The sequence below is a fragment of the Aphis gossypii genome, chromosome 2 (assembly GCF_020184175.1).
Source record: "Aphis gossypii isolate Hap1 chromosome 2, ASM2018417v2, whole genome shotgun sequence".
Taxonomy (NCBI): Eukaryota; Metazoa; Arthropoda; class Insecta; order Hemiptera; family Aphididae; genus Aphis; species Aphis gossypii.
This window is the reverse complement of record NC_065531.1, coordinates 13130197-13149825: the sequence shown is the minus strand read 5'-3', so window position 1 is coordinate 13149825 and position 19629 is coordinate 13130197. Positions and strand designations below refer to the sequence as shown.

The following is a 19629-nucleotide window of genomic DNA, read 5'->3' as shown; positions in this document are numbered from 1 at the left end:
CAAAAGTATCATTTTTGGTTTGTACAGACATATTTACTAAAGGTTTACCAATTAGATATCTTATACTGTCTTAATTGCATATAAAATAATCAAGTTCAAAAAGTAATTTCATAAGATTGAATTAATTGTTACAAAAAAAAAAAAAAATCAGAATCATTTCAATAAAATGGATTGATTATTTAAATTATTTAATGTATTCACATACTTTTATCAATAATATGATATGGTATTTTAGTAGTAAGTTACTAATCAATTATTATTAATATGTAGCAGCATAAAGGGGAACTATATGGAGTATTGGAGTGGGCACAAGGCACACACAAAACACACTAAAGCATTTCAAATGTATAATTACACTTATTTTATAATTAGAATAGCTGTAAATTTAATTCAGTAAATATATAGTTGTTAAAAATTAAATAACAATTAACAATACAATTAGAAGCCACGCTTGTGGACATTTGATAATGACACGCTGTAACTTGTTAAGTTTACAAACTAAATAAATAATTATTTTTAAAATATTAGACAGCATGTACTCTGAAATAAGACTAAAACATTTTTTATTTATAATTTTTACTTATTTTTTTTTAAATCATTAAAAATTAGGTAAGTAATTACTTATATGTCAAATTGTACAAATAATAACAATAAAACAAAATATAACAATTAAATAACATTTTTCCTAAAATATGATACACATTACATTATATTATTATTAATCATAAATGTTTTATTGTCAGTTTTCTATTTTTAAATTGGCGTTCTGAAACCAATTCTCTATTTAAAAATTTAACAAAAGAAATTATTCTAAACCTTACAAATAACTTAATTAAATAAACATAATCAAAATTTGGACATGGGTGCTTAAAAAGTACATTACATAAAAATTCATTTAATATATAAGTTAGTAATTAGCAATTGTAAACATAGGAAATCTTTCAATAATTATGTTTTCATTCTCATATATGTATTCATAAAAATCATTTTCGGGCATTTGAAGATTACCGTAAGTTGTCTGTGCAGTATTTGTATATGCTTTAAAATAACATAATAAAAATACTTAATCTAAATTTGTTTGGGGCCTGCCATACTCAATACATAAATCACAGGAATGTTGACTTAAACACTTACTATACAAATAACCACAAACATAATACAAGGCATTTTTTTCAAGTAACTTTAAGTGCCTATAGTCAACAGTACCAATTTGAAATTTAAAATATGTACCTCTTGATGAAGATTCTGGCAACATAACATTGGTAGGACCGACTTCTTGAGGATTGATATGAAACAAATTTAAATGTCATTAATGTCTTTAATACAATTAGCATTGGGTGAATGTTGAAAGTAATTTAAACAAAACAAATTTCGAAAAGCTATATAAAATTGAACAGGAGTGGGATTTCGATTGTTTCCATTCTTATTGCAAAACATACCGAAAAAAATTTTCTAAACATTCCTGATTTAAACGGTTGGTAAATAAAACATTATCACTGGGACGTCTGGTTGATTCATTTAATAAAAGTATAAAACCCACAACTTTAACATCCCATTAATGGATATTAGCCACGGCTTTTGATAGAAATTCTATCTAAAGCCGTGATATTAGCCAACCGTTTATAAAATTCATCCTGCTAGTTAAATCTGTACCATTTACCTTGGAAATATCAAATAACTTTAATTTTTTTTATAAAATGAAAGCATTGTAGAAAGATGTTCTATTTGTATTGATGTATTTTTAAAAGGTCTTCTGTATGATTTTCTATTTGGTATTTTACACGAATTAAAAATATCAAAAAGTTTATCCATTATATTTATAAAATTAATTGTACATTTGGTTTCCAATGGTAATTTACCCAATTCTAAGTGAGTGTTCATTCCAGCAAGTACCGATAGGCTAAAAACTGGGCTGCCAAATACACTCATTTTTTCAAAAGGCCCTAGATTTATGTGCATAGATATTATCTATGTTTATGTGAGCATAAGTAAGCTTAGGTGCCAACTGGCAACTGCCAACTGCCAATCTTAAATTAAGTTTGACGTCCACATTGTAAAATTCATAGATAATATATTTGTTATCACTTATCAGTAAGTTTATCATCAATACTAAAATTGTTTATTATTTTATTTAATCTGTGGTAGCAGCTGCTGTAGTAGTAACCGGTCAAACATACTGCAGTACTGTACATCATGACAAAATAGATTTTATCATATTGTACACTATAATGTATCGCTATACATTTCAATGTTTCATTGTATAATATATATATATAATATTAACCATGAAGATTAGAGATATTTCTAATTAGAGATCTCTAATCTTCATGATATTAACATTGTGCAGTCACAAGCAGCACACGAAAAGCGCCCTCTATCTATGACCGTTCTACATGTACGAAAGGCCGGTTAGTATATTAGTATAAGGTCTATCCATAGATAATAAAGAATGGATAGGCCACGCCTATGCTTATAACATTAGGTGCCTCGTTCCTAAAGAGCAGATATCTTCTGTCTCACAAAGGTGCCTGTTATCTCAACTTTTGGTTATCCCTTATTGAAAATCTGATATATATATATTATATATATATATATATGGATTAATAATAAAAGCACCTACATTCATAATTGTTTGAGAACGTATGATAAGGTCGAATGGCCTATCCATTCTTTATTATCTATGGGTCTATCATGGTTCTATCGATGATCGATCGGATCGTAATAAAATGATAAATAATAATTTAGATAGTGGATATTCGTTATCTATTATTATTAAAAATAATAACATTAAATATTAATATTACTATACAGTTTACGGTTTACGGCTTATACTCTTACAGTTATTAGTTGGATTACTCGAGCGACGAAGCTTCGGATCTTTACTTGTTTTTATAGTTTTATTCGTTCGCCGCATTGTTGGATTAATTTCGCGGACGCGTGTAGGATTGGAGCCGTTTGCTATTAACACACGATGTCATTTCACGACAGTAACATGTCGCCATCTTCGACGTTTTCAATGGACGACGACGACAACAACAGTGTAAAAATCGAAAACAAAGATTTAACCGACTCCGAAGGTATGAACCAAGTTATAAATAATAAACAAACATATTAATGTGATAATTTTTTGTTTTCCAGACGAAGGGAAAGAAAACCGTGAGAAACACACTGAAATACAAGAACAGTAAGTTAGCTAATTTTCACACGACTTATTTGTGTTAATGATTGATTAATTTATGTTTGATTTTATTCCCTATCATTTTAGAGTTTATCAAGACAAATTGGCCAGTATCCAAAAGCAACTACAGCAGTTGCGTGATGGGACGCACGTGGAATATGTAAAACAATTGAAAAAATTGGATGCACAACATAAAAATGAGTGAGTTTATAAATATAGTTAGTATATATAATATTTATTTATCAGTAAAAATCACGATTTAAATGTATATTTACATAGACTAATGATGAACAATTTGTGGCGTGACTGTTTACTTGAAGCTATTGAAAGAGAATTTATTAGAGAACGACGCCTAGCTCACAAAGAGTTTGAAGACCGTAATACTGAACTTACTGATACTCTCATATCAGAATTAAACGAGAGGAAAAAAGCTATAGAACATGAAAATTCAAACGTGGAACTCTGTATGTAAAACATGTATACATAGTATATTTCATTCTTTTATAAAATTTGGGTTGTTTTCAGCTCCAGACTTATCAGATCAAAAACCTGCTATGACAAGAAAACTTAGAAGAAGACCAAATGATCCAGTAGTGCCAGCACCCCAAGAAAAACGTCGCAAGCCACCCCCAGTATCAAATATTTATTATATGTTGCAAGATCACGAGATAGAACACGATGTTAAGCTTATTCAAGAGTCATTGGCTTCAATACCATCTACTTCTACCACAACAACTCCTACAGTAAAAACACGTGATACAATTAATTCTTCGTCTATCAGGAAGCCTGGTTAGTAATATTTACAATTATACAGTGATAGTATTTATTTTAAATTACTGTTTAGGGTTTCTTCCAAGTACAAGTTCATCAACTGCAGGTAATATGAGTCCTAAAAAATGTCAGAATTCAGACACTGAGGGATCATCAGCCATACCAGATACACGAATTGAAGATGGAAAACTACTATTTGAAAAGAGATGGTATGAACAATTTAGTTATTTAATTGTTTACTTATTTATAAATTATTTTAATTTAAGGTATCATCGAGGACAACCTGTTTTTGTCGAAGGAAGGCAAATGGCAAAATTTCCAGCTGTTATATCTGCCATTGGCAATGAAACTGTAAGTCATTAAATTAATGAAGACGATTTATATTCTGTATTCTGGAAAATAATAGTATAATTATAAAAACTCTAATCATTTCTTTATTACAGATTTGGGTAAAGAAAACTTCAGACAACAGTAAATTTCGTATTAACTTGTCTTACCTATCAAAAGGTAAAATGTCTATTAAACGTCGAGCTGCTGTTTAAACAACTTCTTAATTTATTCAAATGTTATGTTCTATATCTATATATTTATGTATTTATGCATGAAGATCATTCATTTTTATATTAAAATGTATCACCTGTCTTTTTTTTTTAATTATTATTATTAATAATAATAATAATATGTATAGAACTTATAATTTGTATCCTATAATAATATTACATTTCCTATAGTTAAGCTAAAGTACTCAAAATATAATTATTTTAATCATTGTTTAAAGTGTAAAAATATAATATAATACAATTTTTTTCTATTTAGAAATATAGGGTAACAATTATTACATTCCATTTATGAATTATGATAACAACTAACAAGTTCTTTTATATAAAAAAATGCATTAAATATTAATTTTAGGAATATACTCTTCAGCCAATATATCAGCCAGCTTCCGTCTAATGTGTGACAAATTTTGTTCAGTATACTTCCAGTTAGTCACAGTATCTTGGAGTAATACCTGAGCTTTGACTAATTGTTGGTTCGTTTCGTTCATTCGATTTATACCATTTAAATACATTTGCTTGTTAAATGTCGTCAGATTTGAATAAAACTGCATATTTTTTTCTTCTAAATAAATTTAATTAAAACATAATTAAACAAACAATCACAAATTATGATGGAAAGTTATTAACAACAGATACTTGCTTAATTTTTTATGCAGTAAAGTATCTTCAGACATTTTGAAATTGTCAGAGCGGCCAGCTAAACTTTCTCTTTCCACTTGCCTTTTTTTATTTTCTACAAAAATTATCATTAATGAAGATCAGTCAATGTATGTAGAGTGCAATTAGAATAACAATTTAGACAATTTGTTAAGTTAAGTGATTGGTCGTATAAATGCATTGACTTACTTGAATTATTAGTCCGGTAATTAGAATCGGCATCAAACTCTGTGTGATCATTTTCGACTATTACACTTTTTGAATTCTGAAATTAAACATTAGCAACACAATCGTGTTTTAAATATAACAATAACGCTGTATCATAGATTTTTACCTCAATGTGTTGAAACTCTTCATCATCAGATTCAGGAGCTTCTCCTAAAACGAGCATCGCTTTATCCGACATATTGCTTGGAGTATTTTGTAAGAAATCTTCTCTAGTAACTACTCTTATTGATTAAAATTTTGAAATGTTTATTTTTTATTAGAAATAATTATATGAACGTAGAAAATTGAAATACTTATCAATTAATACTATCTATCAATTTTGTCATCTATTAATGTTTAGACAATATTAATTTCGAATAATAGATTCTAATTTTTAAATCTATTTCATTTGTGCTTGAGTATTTGGGGTTATAACGAAGTGTAATTTAAAAATTGAAAATTAATTTAATAAAAGTAAGTAAGTTTTTTATGAGCGCAGAACAATTAGTTATAAGTTATAAGTTAACAACCTGTTAAGATTTATTTATTTTTTTAACAACAAAAATACTGATAACAATATCATTGTTATTTTTTTTTATCAGTAACTAGTGATCAGTAATTGACGATATATATTTATAATAATTTGTTTATTTTTTTTTTTGTCTTTCAAAAAAGGAAGTAGCTATTTTCGCGTCCGACGCGTATTTACCAGTTTATCAAAGATATCTATACTATATTTAACTTTCTGTATAGAAATATTCTGTGGTATTTAGTATTTACCTATTTTCGTGTCCTATGCTGTGATCGGTTCAAATCATAGACCTTATCATTATTTTATCAATGGTGATTTGATTACCGCCTTAATTTAAATTTAAGATCAATTATTATTATTTATATATTATTATGTCATATATAATATTCATGTTCTGTTAGACCTATTATTTTCTTGAAGAATAAATACATAAAGAAATATGTCTGAAATATATGGCATATATTATTATGTCTTAATTGGATATGCATAGGGTTGCCAACTTTTTAATTTTAAAAACTGGACATCTAACTGAAAACCTTTTTTTTATTTTTTATTAAGTCTTATATAAATATTAATTATCATGAATAATTAATTTGCTTATTAGTTTATTACTCTACTTCTGAAAATACAATAAATAAATAATAGTATATTATTTAAAATAAATTGTTATTTATAATATGTAATATCTAGCCACAGAATAGATTAAATTTAATCTATTCTGTGATCTAGCTTAAATGCCCACAGATAAGATTATTAATTATTATCAGGATAATTATTCTTGTAAAAATTATTTTCCTGTTTTCATGACAGTATGATCTGTACACTGAATACAGTCCGATCTTTTATATTTGAGTAAACCTAAATGAAGTATTGTGTTGTACCAATCATATTTTTATTGGTGAATATTATAATCACAAGTTATGTGTAGAGGGTAGAAGCTAATCAATCTAATTGTGACGTATTAAAAAAAAGGTGACGTGTTTAGTAGCTTGGTACTTTAGAAGAGACCATTAAAAAAATCGAATATAGTGAAAACTGCAATTTGTTTAAATTCAATACGAGAACAATCGAAAATATTAAAAAAAAAAGGGTTGAAGAGAAATTTGAACCCGGATTGAAATATGTATGTTTAGTGAAGTCAATATAAACATAGGTCTAAAGGGATACGCCCAAACCAAAGGTAAGTAACTAGGTATATTGGTATTAATATTAACTAGCATATTATATAATTTTTTACATTTAGTTTATATCTTTCGAATTGTCCTGTGATGATATATGTGTGACCTAATGATACAGGAGATAAGTTAGTAATTACTTCTATTGTTAATTGTTACTGAACACAATCATTTACGCAGTAAGGTGGGTAAAAAAAAAAAACCAATTTTGATTTTCTATTATCATTATTTATTATTATTAGGCAATCTTTGACCACTACCCATACCAGAGAAGACTTGAATCTGATGCTAAATCAATAGCATCAAAATTAGTGGCAATGAAAGTCAATAAAAATTTTTTTAAAAATGAGTTGATGACACAACATAATAAAATTATAACTTTAAAGGACATACATAACTTGACTTTAACAAATTCTCCTAAGTTAGATGCCTTAAAATCTTGAGCTGAAAGTTTTAAAAACAAATAAGGAGTTACTTTGGAAATATTGAATAATAATAATAATAATAATAATGAGTTAAAGGCCATATTCTATCAAGATGATGAGATGAAAAGAATATTTGCATTATGTCCTGAAATGCTATTTGTGGACACAACATATAAAGTGAATGATTTGACTCTACCACTTTATGTATTTTTAGGTTTGTACAATTTCAGCATTTATGTTTTTTAACCTATTTTAAGCATAAATAAATGCTTAAATGTTACCTACTTTATGTTTTCATTTGTTGATAGTAATGGTCAATGGACAAAGTGAAGTTATGCTTCTATTTTTAAACAACATAATCCATCATATACAAAATATAAAGTGTATTATGGCTGACAAAGACTTCATTGAAAGAAATGTTTTTAAATAACAGTTTCTTAAGTCAACAAATTTAATTTGCATGTTCCATTGTTTGAGATCGTTTTCACGGAGATAACTACAGAAAAAATGAAGATAATATCAGGTTTTACTTTAAATATTATGTACAATGTAGTTTGCATTCATTTTGATTTGGTTTTATTATTATTATTAGGGCAAAGAACGCTTTGCCTACAATTGGCACAAGAAATTGTATATGCAAAAGAAAAAAAAGAAGTATTGTTTCATCTATAGTCTAGACGAAACGTAATAATTTATACGACATTATGTCATTATATATATTTATATCGCACAGGTACGATTTTTTAGTCTGTATGGCATTTACACTATGTTACTATTTTATTAGTAAATCTTGAGTTACAATACGACTGATTCAAATATGCCATATGGGATAAAATGTACTTAAAAAAATTTGGGTTACCTAAAAATTAAAATATACTCAGGTGTCTAGAAAATATAAACATGGAGTACGTGAATACATGTACACAAATGGTTATTCTTAGGATGAAAACAGATGTGTAATGTGTCTGGCCCTTTGGAACTACAAAAAATATAAAATATGATTTAATATCTGATTTTTGTTTGTTCAAGTAGAAAACCAAGGGATAAACTGAAAAGTTATGTCCTATTTGGTTATAAAAAAAATTTTGCTTGGCTAATTAAGTACAATAGTTTATAGCAATTCCGTGTGGTTTCAAATATTATACAATATTTGGACTGTATACAACAAAATTCAGGAAAATCAAGAAGTCCTTAAGAAGTTTAATTTTTATATATTATAAAACTTATCTATTTGTATATGTATATTATATTATTCCATTAAATAGAGCTATTATTTGTCTTTTTTAACTTTAAAATTACACATAATTGATGATTTTTTCAAGTATAGCATATCACTGTTTTATTCTGTTGTTTTATAAATACCCAAATGATTTAAAAAATCAATTGATAAGTTTTTGAAATAGTTAATTAAATTCAAATAAATATGCAAAAATGAACAACACAAAATTTCAATTGTAATTAGTGATCATTAAAATATAAAATACACTTTTAATAATTATCACTTAATCATATGTTATAACTTATAAATTATTTATTTTGTGTTATACAAATTGAGGGTATTGTGGATAACTCTAACATTATAGTCAATATTAAACTGAAAATTGAAATTAGTTATTAATTCAAACCAATAGGTATGTTTTTAGTTAAAGTTACATCAGAGAATTTTGTGGTTATATCGTGGACAAAATATTAATATGCTTATCCTAATGTTTAAAATTATTTTCTAGTGTTGTTATGAAACTTATAGTTAGTGGTTTTAGTAAGATAATGGCAAGCCATAAGTCTGAGTATACATATATATATTTTAAATATCTGTGGGGTATGGTCAAATTTTGGCACCACTCTAAAGAAATTAATGAGTGTTTAATAATCATACAGACTGTTAATGATTACTGTTAACCATATTTTTTTATATCATGCTGCCTTGGTAAATATTTAGGTATTAATTATTAATTTTAGATTCTACAGACAAAAAAATAAAAATTGATTTTAATAATTTTTCAATTATAAAATGTTGTATTAAAAATCATCCACTGTTATTGGTATCAACAAAATTTACTAAACAATAACGGTTGTAATATTATTTATTAATAAACTATGAAATCTCAATCTAAACATTTATCACATTTTACTTGTTTAAAAAAATAAAATAACAATAATATTTGTTTTTACACAAATTTGTCATATTTTGTTTTAATATAAATGGATGTTTGAAACTCAAACTTTGTTTTTCAAATCAATTGTATCATACAAGTCCGTTCTTCTCTGATTTTCAGTGGGTATTTGCTGTCTCATTTTTTCTCGATCACCAAAGTCTAAACAAATTTATTTTAATTTTAATTTAAGATTTAACAGAAAAATAAAAACAATATTTACCAAGATCCGCATATAAATCCATGTCTTTTTCAGTAGCTTCTTCTAAAATTTTACCCCAGGGATCCACAACCATGGAATGACCCCATGCTACATAATTAGAATCAGTAACTCTGGCTGGTGAAACAACAGCTACAAATGCCTGATTATCCACTGCTCGGCATCTAATTAATAAGCTCCAATGTAAAGGTCCAGTTGTCATATTAAAAGCACTGGGGTATATTAACATATCACAACCTAAAAATAAAAATCCAAATATACTAAAAACTAATAACATTATAATATAATATTTATTAATCATTAAGTAAGCTACAAACCTTGTTTTCTGTATAGTGTTGCCATTTCTGCAAATCGTATATCATAACAGATTCCTAGTCCAATTTTAAGTTTTCCTAATTGAAACGTATTTAGTGTATTTCCTGCAGCTAAGGCATCAGATTCTTTAAAGCAAACTCCACCAGGAATATTTATGTCAAATAAATGCACCTATATTTATATACATTTGTTTTTAAATACATATTATGTAATAATATATACAGTGAAATTGTGATGATTGCAAATTAATATCCGTAAATAATCAAAATTATATTTAATATTTCGAGCCTGGGTTTATTTTTCAATAAAAATAAAATAAATGATTAGTATTATAATGTATAAATATATTTCACCAGGGCATAGTTTTATGAACCAGAAATATTTTATTCAGAGAATTATGACTCCAATTCATATTATTATAATTCATAACTATTTTATAAGTACCTCTTGGTTATGTAATATAAAATTTTTATAGTACTTTTCTATGTTTGGCTATCAGGTTTCCATTTGGATCCCAAACTGTACATGTGTTGTACACTTTGCCATCACATATCTCTGGGATCGAACCACCTACAATATACATTTCATTTGATTTGGCAGCTTGAGACAAAGCTTCAGATGTTTCACCTCCAGGAATAACTTCAGAGTATTCTTTGAACAGAGCTAAGACAGTAATAATAAAATAAAATTATTATCAAGGCGTATGAAGTAGTTATTAATAAACATTAATTAGGATCATAAAATGTTATAAATTAAGATCTTATTTATTTATACTGAGTTGCACAAAATATGGTTTAGTGTAATGATTTACCAATATTGTGTTTAAGGAAACATTAATTTGCTATAGTTGATTCATTACCTAAATGTTTATTTGTGTATTATTTATGAACTCGGATAAACCTACCAGTGTTATATGGGGAGTTGAAACATTCAGGTAATATTGCTAATGTGCAACCATTCAGTTTTGCTTGCTGTAAACGTCTCACTGCGTTGGCCACATTTTTCGACTTATCAGCCGTGACAGTCAACTGCAGTAAGGCCACTCGAAAACCTAAAATAAACAAGATACATCAGGATATAAACAATAAATAAATATGCCTATATTATAAGTATCTAAAACGGCGAAATAGCATAATTATCTGTGTCTTTTTCTAATAATTACCCGTAGAACTAGATGAAGCCATTCTGAACTGGGAAAATAAAGTGATTGACTGTTGCAAATGTTGTAATAGTTTTCGACTAGCAAACATTTATGAGCAACGCCCGCTGTTTAATTACGTACGGTAATGTTAATTCTATCTGTAATTCTGTATTTATATTGGATTTATTTTTGATAAGTATCGTTAATACCAGTACATTATTTTTTTTATAATTACCGTTATGAACGATAATATGAATAATAACCTAGTGACTACAAGATCGTATTTTAATTTATAATTTAGACTTATGATATAATATTGTAGTCATTAAAAACTCATATTATTATTATGCACGCATCCACCGAATGACAAGAACGCCGGTATTAACTAATAACACAAAAGTACAAAACGTAATAACTAATAACAGTGATAACTGATAAGAAACTCAACCGATTTTAAATTGAATCAATTACGAGAAGAAAAAAATGTGCAAATGACTCGCCAAAGTCGTTTGATTGGGTCAATAGGTATTAATTCATAATAACAATGAAACTTTGTTCAATACCTAATTCAATATAGGTTACTACCTATAAAAGGTACGTGAATAATGCCCATTATTGTTGAAAAATATTGAACAGAACATTTGAAATGTTTAATGTGCATTCGTTTCGACTCTCCCTAACACAGTGACACTTTTAAACTTAAATTTATTAGTCATCGTTTATATCGTTTATAGTCGTATCATTTTGACGGTCTGGTCTTCCGGACTTGGAGACCAGTTGGAGTAATTACTCGATGCTACCGGTTAGGGCGTTGCGGATAACATAATAGCAAATCGCACGGACTCGAATCAAAACAGGATTATTGCGATCATATAAATTTACGATAGGTACCTACCTATATAAATGGTCTATTAAATTTTACGCAAATAAGATACAAACCATATTTCATCTGTGCTGTGCAGTGGCGTAATTACGGGGAGGATTTGGGTGTCATATTCACCCTTGATTTTTTTTTAAAAAAAAAAAGACTGGTTAACTACATTTCTTTATTGATATTATTCTATATTATATTGAATATTTTGTAATTAATTATTTTCGTGTCACATGCGTAAATACATTTTTGTATTGAAAAGAGGTGCTTATCGATACAATTCTTTTTTCGGGGGAAGATTATATTAAAGATAAAATGTAAAAATATTTTATCCTTCCCCTACAAACATAACTAAATTACGCCACTGATGCTGTATTTATATTATGATTGAATCCACTTTTTAAATCTGTAAAGTAAAAATATTCTTATAATCAAAGATTTATATCTAAATATTTGTATTTAAAAATATTAATAAAACAAATAATAGGTATGACGTTTATACCTATAGGCTTATTATAGTATATAAAATATTTATAAGATGAAAATTTAAAAAATATTCTTAGAATATGTGTAGGTAATAAGATTTAATTATTAGAAAATATTGAAAATATTGAAAAACAATAAAAAAAAATGAAAAAACGACATAAAAGATCTAAAAATGCAACGTTTTGCTAACGGTCGCAGCGTCACCTTCGCTACAGGTGCCGCGGACATCGGTTTCGCCACCACTTGTCTGAATCTGCGCCATTGACGAGTGACGACTGACCACTGTTGACGCTGAGTGCTGACGCCGTCGTTGCCATCCTCCGCGGGTACCGGTGAGCCATGTCGATGCCCAACATCCGGTATTCGTGAAGGGCAGCTTTGTCTCAGATCTGATCCTTAGATAATATAAACACAAACAATTTTATGATTTTTCAACTACAAAATTACTAACACATGTTTGTGATTTTGACATATTTCGTAAAAATTTGATCTATAAATGCTTATAAGAAAAAATTGTAACTAACGATTTTTGATTTTTTCAACTACAATAAGAACAACTTATAAGGAACCTTATGTTAAATTTTCAAGTTTTCCAAGTCATCCAAAATTATTTTATCGTGTAACTAAAAATTTTAACTGTCTATAAATAGCTCAAAAGTCAAAATATTTTGAAAATTTAACTGTTTATAGATAACACTAATATAAACATTTGGTGGAAATTTCAAGTACTTTACAGTGATTAGTTATTGAGTTACAAGTTAAAAACCTTATAAAAAAATTGATTTTGTTGAAAACCACCCACAAAGTTTGAAATTGAAGCATTATTTTGACAAGTTATACTGACATGCTGTACACACAACAAAAAAACACATATCATTGTAAACTCGATAGTCGATAATACATTCATCAGTCATCACTTCGATAAGAATCAAAAATTAATGAAGTTCATAAAATATAGGTAGGTAGATATCTAATATTTAAATTTTTTTTTTTTTTTTAAGAATATTTACAATCTATGCTACCAGGCATAATAAGCAAATTTGAACATTATATACAATAAAATATACAACTTGATCACATGAGGTGGGAGGCCATCCAGTGATAGAACTCAACGTTATTTAATATTTAAATAAAATAAAATATTAACCAACCATCGCCAATGACCATACCACGTTGAATACACCAGTTCTCGTCCGATCACTGAAGTTAAGCAACGTCGGGCGTAGTTAGTACTTGGATGGGTGACCGCTTGGGAACACTACGTGCCGTTGGCATTTTTTTGCTGCATCTGGTATTATTTTTATTAGCTATTTTTGAAAAATACACATAAATAATAGAATATGAAGAACTAAGATTATTGTAATTACTTAAAAAAGAAATCGATAGTGTTCAATTAATGTTTTAGTGCCAATATAAATGTTTTTTGAATAGTAATGATTGATAAACTTGAATTTGTTATTTTTCTATTTTTTTTTTTTTTTATAACATAAATTATAATATGTATGTACAAGAATCATTGAATCACATACATTTTTAAACAGACCCAAAATTACCTTTAAAATAAATACTATTTACATCATTGTAAAATCAATACATTCATCACTTCGTTCTGAATCTAAAAATATCTTCAAAAATCATGGATAGAATTTGGTATAATGAGTTTTTTGAGAAAAGAATCTTTGTGTGTTATGTGTATAATATGTTGTTTAAATAGATTGGAAGTGATGATTTATTGAAATTGTTCATGCATTTAAAGATTTACACTTACACATCACGTAATGTGCTTGAGTTAAAGTTTAAGTATCAGACATTCAGATTTCAGACGTCTAACTTGTATAGACGTATAGTAGATAGTATGTTACAATATAGGTAGTTATTACTAATGTTATTACTCATCGCCTACTCATCTAATCTAACTTATTCTTTTACAATTTTTGTAGTTATTACTTATTCAATGAAAAATATTTTAAATGCGTACCTACATATTGTGTATCATAATATTTATAATTATATAATACACTTTTATAGTTTAATATGATAAATTAGGTATATTAATAGACAATTATAGAAAGTTTGAACATAAATTATAATTAATGGATATTATAATATTTATATATTAATAATATCTACAATTATACTGTAGATAACTATTACATAATATTTATAACTTTTATTTAATTTGTAAACGAGTCATGACATTTTTTTTCTTACTAACTAGTAAATGATTTATAATAATTTTCAATTTCTGATTTCCGAAAATTCCAACGATATATAGGTTGCAGTCAATTAGCCAGTTGTATTACTTTATATTTTTCATATCAATTGTATCGTATATGTCAGTTCTTCTTTGATTTCCAATGGGTATTTGCCGTTTAATGTTTTCCCGAAGAGTAAAATCTAAAAATTTTAACAATAGCAATAAGCTTAATATAAAACTTGTTTTCAAAATAGAAAGATCTGATTAAGAGAGAAAATAAAAATCATATTTACCAAGATCTACATATAAATCCATATCCTTTTCATTAGCTTCTTCTACAATTGCACCCCACGGATCTGCAACCATTGAATGACCCCATGCTACGTAATTAGATTTAGTGTCCCTGGCCGGCGAAGCAGCAATTACAAATGTTTGATTTTCCAATGCTCTGAATCTAATTAATAAGCTCCAATGGGGTGGTCCAAGCTCCGTACAAAAAGCACCAGGGTATATCAACAAATCACATCCTTGAATTCAAAAAATTATACAACGTTAAAAATTATAATCATAATATGATTATGTTATTAAATATTAATGCTATGTATAATTTCGTATTTTCAATGAATAATGACAAATTGTCAATTAACAAACCTTGTTTTCGATATAATGCTGCCATTTCCGAAAATCTCATATCATGACAAATACCCAGTCCAACCTTAAATTTGCCCAATTGGAAAGTATTAAGTGTATTTCCTGGAGACATAGCATTAGACTCTTTGAAGCAAGTACTACCGGGGATATTTACATCAAATAAATGCACCTGTAAATATTTTTTTTCGAAAAATAATTACATTTTAAGCTTTATGAACTTCAAAATATATTTAAATACAAATAACGTATAATACTATACTGTGACGTTCAATCGTTCAAATAAAAGTTGTAATATATTGTTAATTATTATTATATAAAGTGAAACATAATGCTGTAACAGGCATTTCCGAATAGCAGGTCTTTTTTTGAGAACAGGAGTATTTCACTACTTTTCAATAGGAAAACCTCCCTCAATTACCCTTAATGAATTTCAAAAATTTACTCTCTCTGAAAAGTGGATACCTCCGAATGGCGGACATAATTTCGATGACCAAGAATGTTTACTATTCAGAGATTTCACTATATTTATAATTCAAAATATTAGTAGTACTTTTCTATGTTTGGCTATCAAGTTTCCATTTGGATCCCAAACAGTGCACGTATTGTAGACTTTGTTATCACATAACTCTGGGATTGAACCACCAACAACGTACATTTGATTCGACTTGGCAGCTTGTGACAAAGCTTTACATGTTTCACCGTCGGGAATGATTTCAGCGTATTTTCTGAACAGAGCTAAAAACAAATAATAAATTAATAATAATAGAATTAGAGTAATTCGACTGAAAATCACCTGTTTATTTTCCTAAATTGAAGTTAATTAATTTTTATAATTGTGTATTTTGGAGGTATATTAATTTTATTATGTATTTATATGTAGGGAGGTACACTTAAATAAAATATAAAAATAAATACACCACTTAAATCTAATAATTTAATAAAGTAAAATTTTTTCTAATACATTACAGATTATTATAATAATTTGTATTGTATAATATCAAATATCTAAATATAATAGGTATATAGTTTATACATTCATATATTGATGTATGTGTATACACGAAATATAAATATGGATATTTTAAATTAATAATTAAAAATATTGTATTTATTACTGTGCTTTGAAATTTTGTTGTCTAAGAACAGTAAAAACTATAATTCATAAATATTTATCATACTAAAAATTGTTATTCTTTAGTAGGTATACAAACGTTTTTGTTCACATATAATTATTATATTGCAATAATTATACATCTAATAGTTCTAAATACATAAGTATACACTACCTATACACGCGCATGTCGTACTTATCTATTTCGTATTTTCACTTTTTTTGATTATAATTAGAGTAAATTTTAAAATTTGATTTGACGTGTTTGTTGTTATATTTTTAGCTGCTTTAAGTACACATTTTTTACAGATTTAACTACGAAATAAAAACATACAACGGTACATATTATTATAAGTAATAATGACTTATAACATTATACATACGTGGTAATAGCTAGTATATTAAAAAAAAATATATAAAATCAATATTATTAAAAATCAATTAACCAATATATTCAAAATAAAGTGTATTATAGTAATTGCAATATTTAATTTATGTAAATTCTTTTAATTGTACACAACTCATAGTTAAAATATTACTTCATTTCGAATCTAAATAATGTCTAGGTTTAGTACAAATATTTTTTTATTTAATTTTACCGTTGTCGTATGGTGTCGTGAAACATTCTGGTAATACGGCTAATGTGCAACCATTAGACTTTGCTTGCTGTATACGTTTTACAGCGATGGCTATGTTTGTTGATTTGTCAGCCGTGACGGTTAACTGCAATACGGCCGCCCGAAAACCTAAATAGGTAATATTTGAGTATTAACAATATTATAAACAGCCAAAAACAGAGTAATTCTCTTTTACCCTACAACACTTTTTATTTCAAAATCAATTAATATTTTTAAAAATATTTGTTTTAACACAATTTCCATGCAGTTAAAATAAAACAAAATTTTTAATATATTTTATCGTAATAATTTTTTTTTAAAAGTTTTTTATCTTTCTGAATGACAACATACATTTTTAATTTTATATTCTAAAGTAGAATATTTTTTTGAATGTTTCAATACATACAAATTGAAATTCGGACGAGTAGCTTATGAATTATAATTTATAAGTATTTAAAATTTAAGCAATTACGAATTGGAAAGTTTCGATTTGTATGTATTGAATACCTCGAAAAATGTTTTACTTCAGTACATGAAATTAAGAATGTATGATATCATAAAAAAGGTAAAAATCTTAAAAAATTATAATTTTTTAAAAAATAATTTTGTTTTATTTTAACTGGAAATTAAATAAAAAGTTTTTTTTCGAAAATGTTTATAGATTTTGAAATAATTTGTATTATTCGAAACATAATCACGCAGTATTTCATGTGTACGTATATAATAGTGTATACTACATTATGTTAAAGTAATTGATTAATAATTTTATATATCACCTGAAGAACTTGAAGAAGTCATTTTAATTTTTGCAAGTTTACGATTTACTGAGCTAATATTTTTTAATCAGCTAGTATTTATATAGTGTTGCACTTCACTGACTTCAGAGAGTGAGTAGAGTTCAATTCTGATACTTATAAAGTCCATTTCAATTTTTAAATAGTGATAATTTAGTGTTACTGTGTTAGGTTAGCATTAGGTATATTAGCATTTTAACCGTTACACAAGCAAACAACCATTATAATGTTATTACATGTTTATCACTATGAAAGCTGCACTTTGGAGAGTCGGTGAGTAGAAGTACTCCATTACATACGTACATCTGATAAGACATACAAGTATAATAATTTGATGATTTCGATATTGCTACCTGCCTGATGAAATCGATCACGAAAAAAAATATTCTAGAAGTTACTCAATAAGTATGATCTGTGGTAACAAACAAAATGTAATATGTGATATAAAAAATATTTTAATTATTTACTTAGATATGTGTTATTCTAATATTACACATTTACACCTTAGTAGTTAGTATACTAATATAATTTCCATTATTTAAGCATTTTACTAGAAGTATACATAATATGTTATATTTATTTATTAGTATACCTAACCTATATAAAGATAATAGATTGATGGGTAATTTATTATTTTTCTTAACCATTGTAATTATCACCTGCATGATGTATAAAATCTATTACTACTAGTGTTTTTTCCCACACATACAATTTTAATGAATGTTTAATTATTAGGTAATTATAGGTAATAATGTAATATACCTATATAATTAACTATTATTATATTAAATGTCGTGCACTCATACAGATATGATATATCTATGGATGGAATTTTACAGGAATGTTTTTGAATGCTTTAAGAGTAGGTATTAAATGTTTCAATAATAGGTACCTACTGGAATGGACACAGCAATCTAATTATTTTGATTATTATACAACACTTTATACACTTAGAACTAGAAATAATAAGAATTAATAGAAAAAATAATTTATATGATCTTAATAATTCACTCATCTAAGAACAACTCATCTGGTATAAAAATGGAATTAATTAGTTGCATACTCGTATTAATATACAGTATAATATATAATAATAGATATTAGATATATTATATTTGCGCTATTAAGTAAACTTGAATTTGTCATCGCAGAAAAAAACTTTGATTAAAACAAATTTTCAGACCTATATATCTAGTCAAAATAACATTTTTTTCATTTATAGAATTATGATTTCTTGGCAATTCAATTTATCTTTTTGTAAATAAACCCTAAACATATCCTGCCGAAGTGTCGATATCCTGTAAACAACCATCAATAAATAAACAATTTTACGTTAGTAAATGTGCCTATTTACTCGTATTTTATTAATTTGTTTAAATTATATAATGTATATTATATTTATAATTAATTTTAAATTAATATTTATTATTATTTATATACTATTATATTACAACTATTTGTATCTACCTATATATTATTATTTAAAAAAATTAAGTTATTTAAAATTTAAATACTTACTAATTGCAGAATTGTTAATGGGAATGCATATTATGTATATATAATATATA

At 26.6% G+C, this 19629-nt stretch overlaps 5 protein-coding genes, 1 long non-coding RNA gene and 1 other non-coding gene across 12 annotated transcripts; 3 read left to right on the top strand and 4 right to left on the bottom strand.

Moving 5' to 3' along the window:
- Window positions 1-337: 337 nt before the first annotated feature.
- On the bottom strand, window positions 338-2078 carry LOC126549631 (uncharacterized). 6 transcript variants are annotated; one of them, XM_050199401.1, is made up of 3 exons: window positions 1860-2078; window positions 1135-1275; window positions 338-1038 (listed from the first exon to the last, which is right to left on the bottom strand). In XM_050199401.1, exons 1-3 carry the CDS (start codon window positions 1957-1959, stop codon window positions 908-910), a joined length of 372 nt encoding a protein of 123 aa, XP_050055358.1. In that variant the 5' UTR covers window positions 1960-2078; the 3' UTR covers window positions 338-907. The 6 variants fall into 6 exon arrangements, 4 of the variants coding, with proteins under 4 accessions (XP_050055358.1, XP_050055360.1, XP_050055359.1 ...); XM_050199403.1 differs by having other exon boundaries at window positions 1231-1275; XM_050199402.1 differs by having other exon boundaries at window positions 1135-1272.
- A 177-nt stretch (window positions 2079-2255) lies between these two features.
- Window positions 2256-4578, top strand: LOC114129195 (sin3 histone deacetylase corepressor complex component SDS3). Its single transcript, XM_027993851.2, has 9 exons — window positions 2256-2408; window positions 2841-3077; window positions 3139-3184; window positions 3266-3379; window positions 3458-3642; window positions 3704-3967; window positions 4023-4158; window positions 4216-4300; window positions 4393-4578. The coding sequence occupies exons 2-9, from the start codon at window positions 2972-2974 to the stop codon at window positions 4489-4491; spliced, it is 1035 nt and encodes a 344-aa protein (XP_027849652.2). The 5' UTR covers window positions 2256-2408; window positions 2841-2971; the 3' UTR covers window positions 4492-4578.
- A 113-nt stretch (window positions 4579-4691) lies between these two features.
- Window positions 4692-5847, bottom strand: LOC114129196 (uncharacterized). Its single transcript, XM_027993852.2, has 4 exons — window positions 5501-5847; window positions 5356-5431; window positions 5150-5242; window positions 4692-5071 (listed from the first exon to the last, which is right to left on the bottom strand). Exons 1-4 carry the CDS (start codon window positions 5570-5572, stop codon window positions 4845-4847), a joined length of 468 nt encoding a protein of 155 aa, XP_027849653.1. The 5' UTR covers window positions 5573-5847; the 3' UTR covers window positions 4692-4844.
- Window positions 5848-6716: 869 nt separating this feature from the next.
- Window positions 6717-7817, top strand: LOC114129204 (uncharacterized). Its single transcript, XR_003592814.2, has 3 exons — window positions 6717-7085; window positions 7149-7264; window positions 7323-7817. It is a non-coding gene; the product is annotated as an uncharacterized LOC114129204 (long non-coding RNA).
- A 1754-nt stretch (window positions 7818-9571) lies between these two features.
- Window positions 9572-11827, bottom strand: LOC114129198 (omega-amidase NIT2-like). Its single transcript, XM_050200810.1, has 7 exons — window positions 11570-11827; window positions 11356-11500; window positions 11098-11244; window positions 10672-10856; window positions 10196-10364; window positions 9882-10115; window positions 9572-9820 (listed from the first exon to the last, which is right to left on the bottom strand). Exons 2-7 carry the CDS (start codon window positions 11441-11443, stop codon window positions 9723-9725), a joined length of 921 nt encoding a protein of 306 aa, XP_050056767.1. The 5' UTR covers window positions 11444-11500; window positions 11570-11827; the 3' UTR covers window positions 9572-9722.
- A 2019-nt stretch (window positions 11828-13846) lies between these two features.
- LOC114129205 (5S ribosomal RNA) lies at window positions 13847-13965 on the top strand. Its single transcript, XR_003592815.2, has one exon. It is a non-coding gene; the product is annotated as a 5S ribosomal RNA (ribosomal RNA).
- Window positions 13966-14753: 788 nt separating this feature from the next.
- Window positions 14754-18210, bottom strand: LOC114129203 (omega-amidase NIT2-like). Its single transcript, XM_027993857.2, has 6 exons — window positions 18044-18210; window positions 17250-17396; window positions 16090-16274; window positions 15540-15708; window positions 15182-15415; window positions 14754-15088 (listed from the first exon to the last, which is right to left on the bottom strand). The coding sequence occupies exons 1-6, from the start codon at window positions 18063-18065 to the stop codon at window positions 14991-14993; spliced, it is 855 nt and encodes a 284-aa protein (XP_027849658.2). The 5' UTR covers window positions 18066-18210; the 3' UTR covers window positions 14754-14990.
- Between the last annotated feature and the right edge of the window lie 1419 nt (window positions 18211-19629).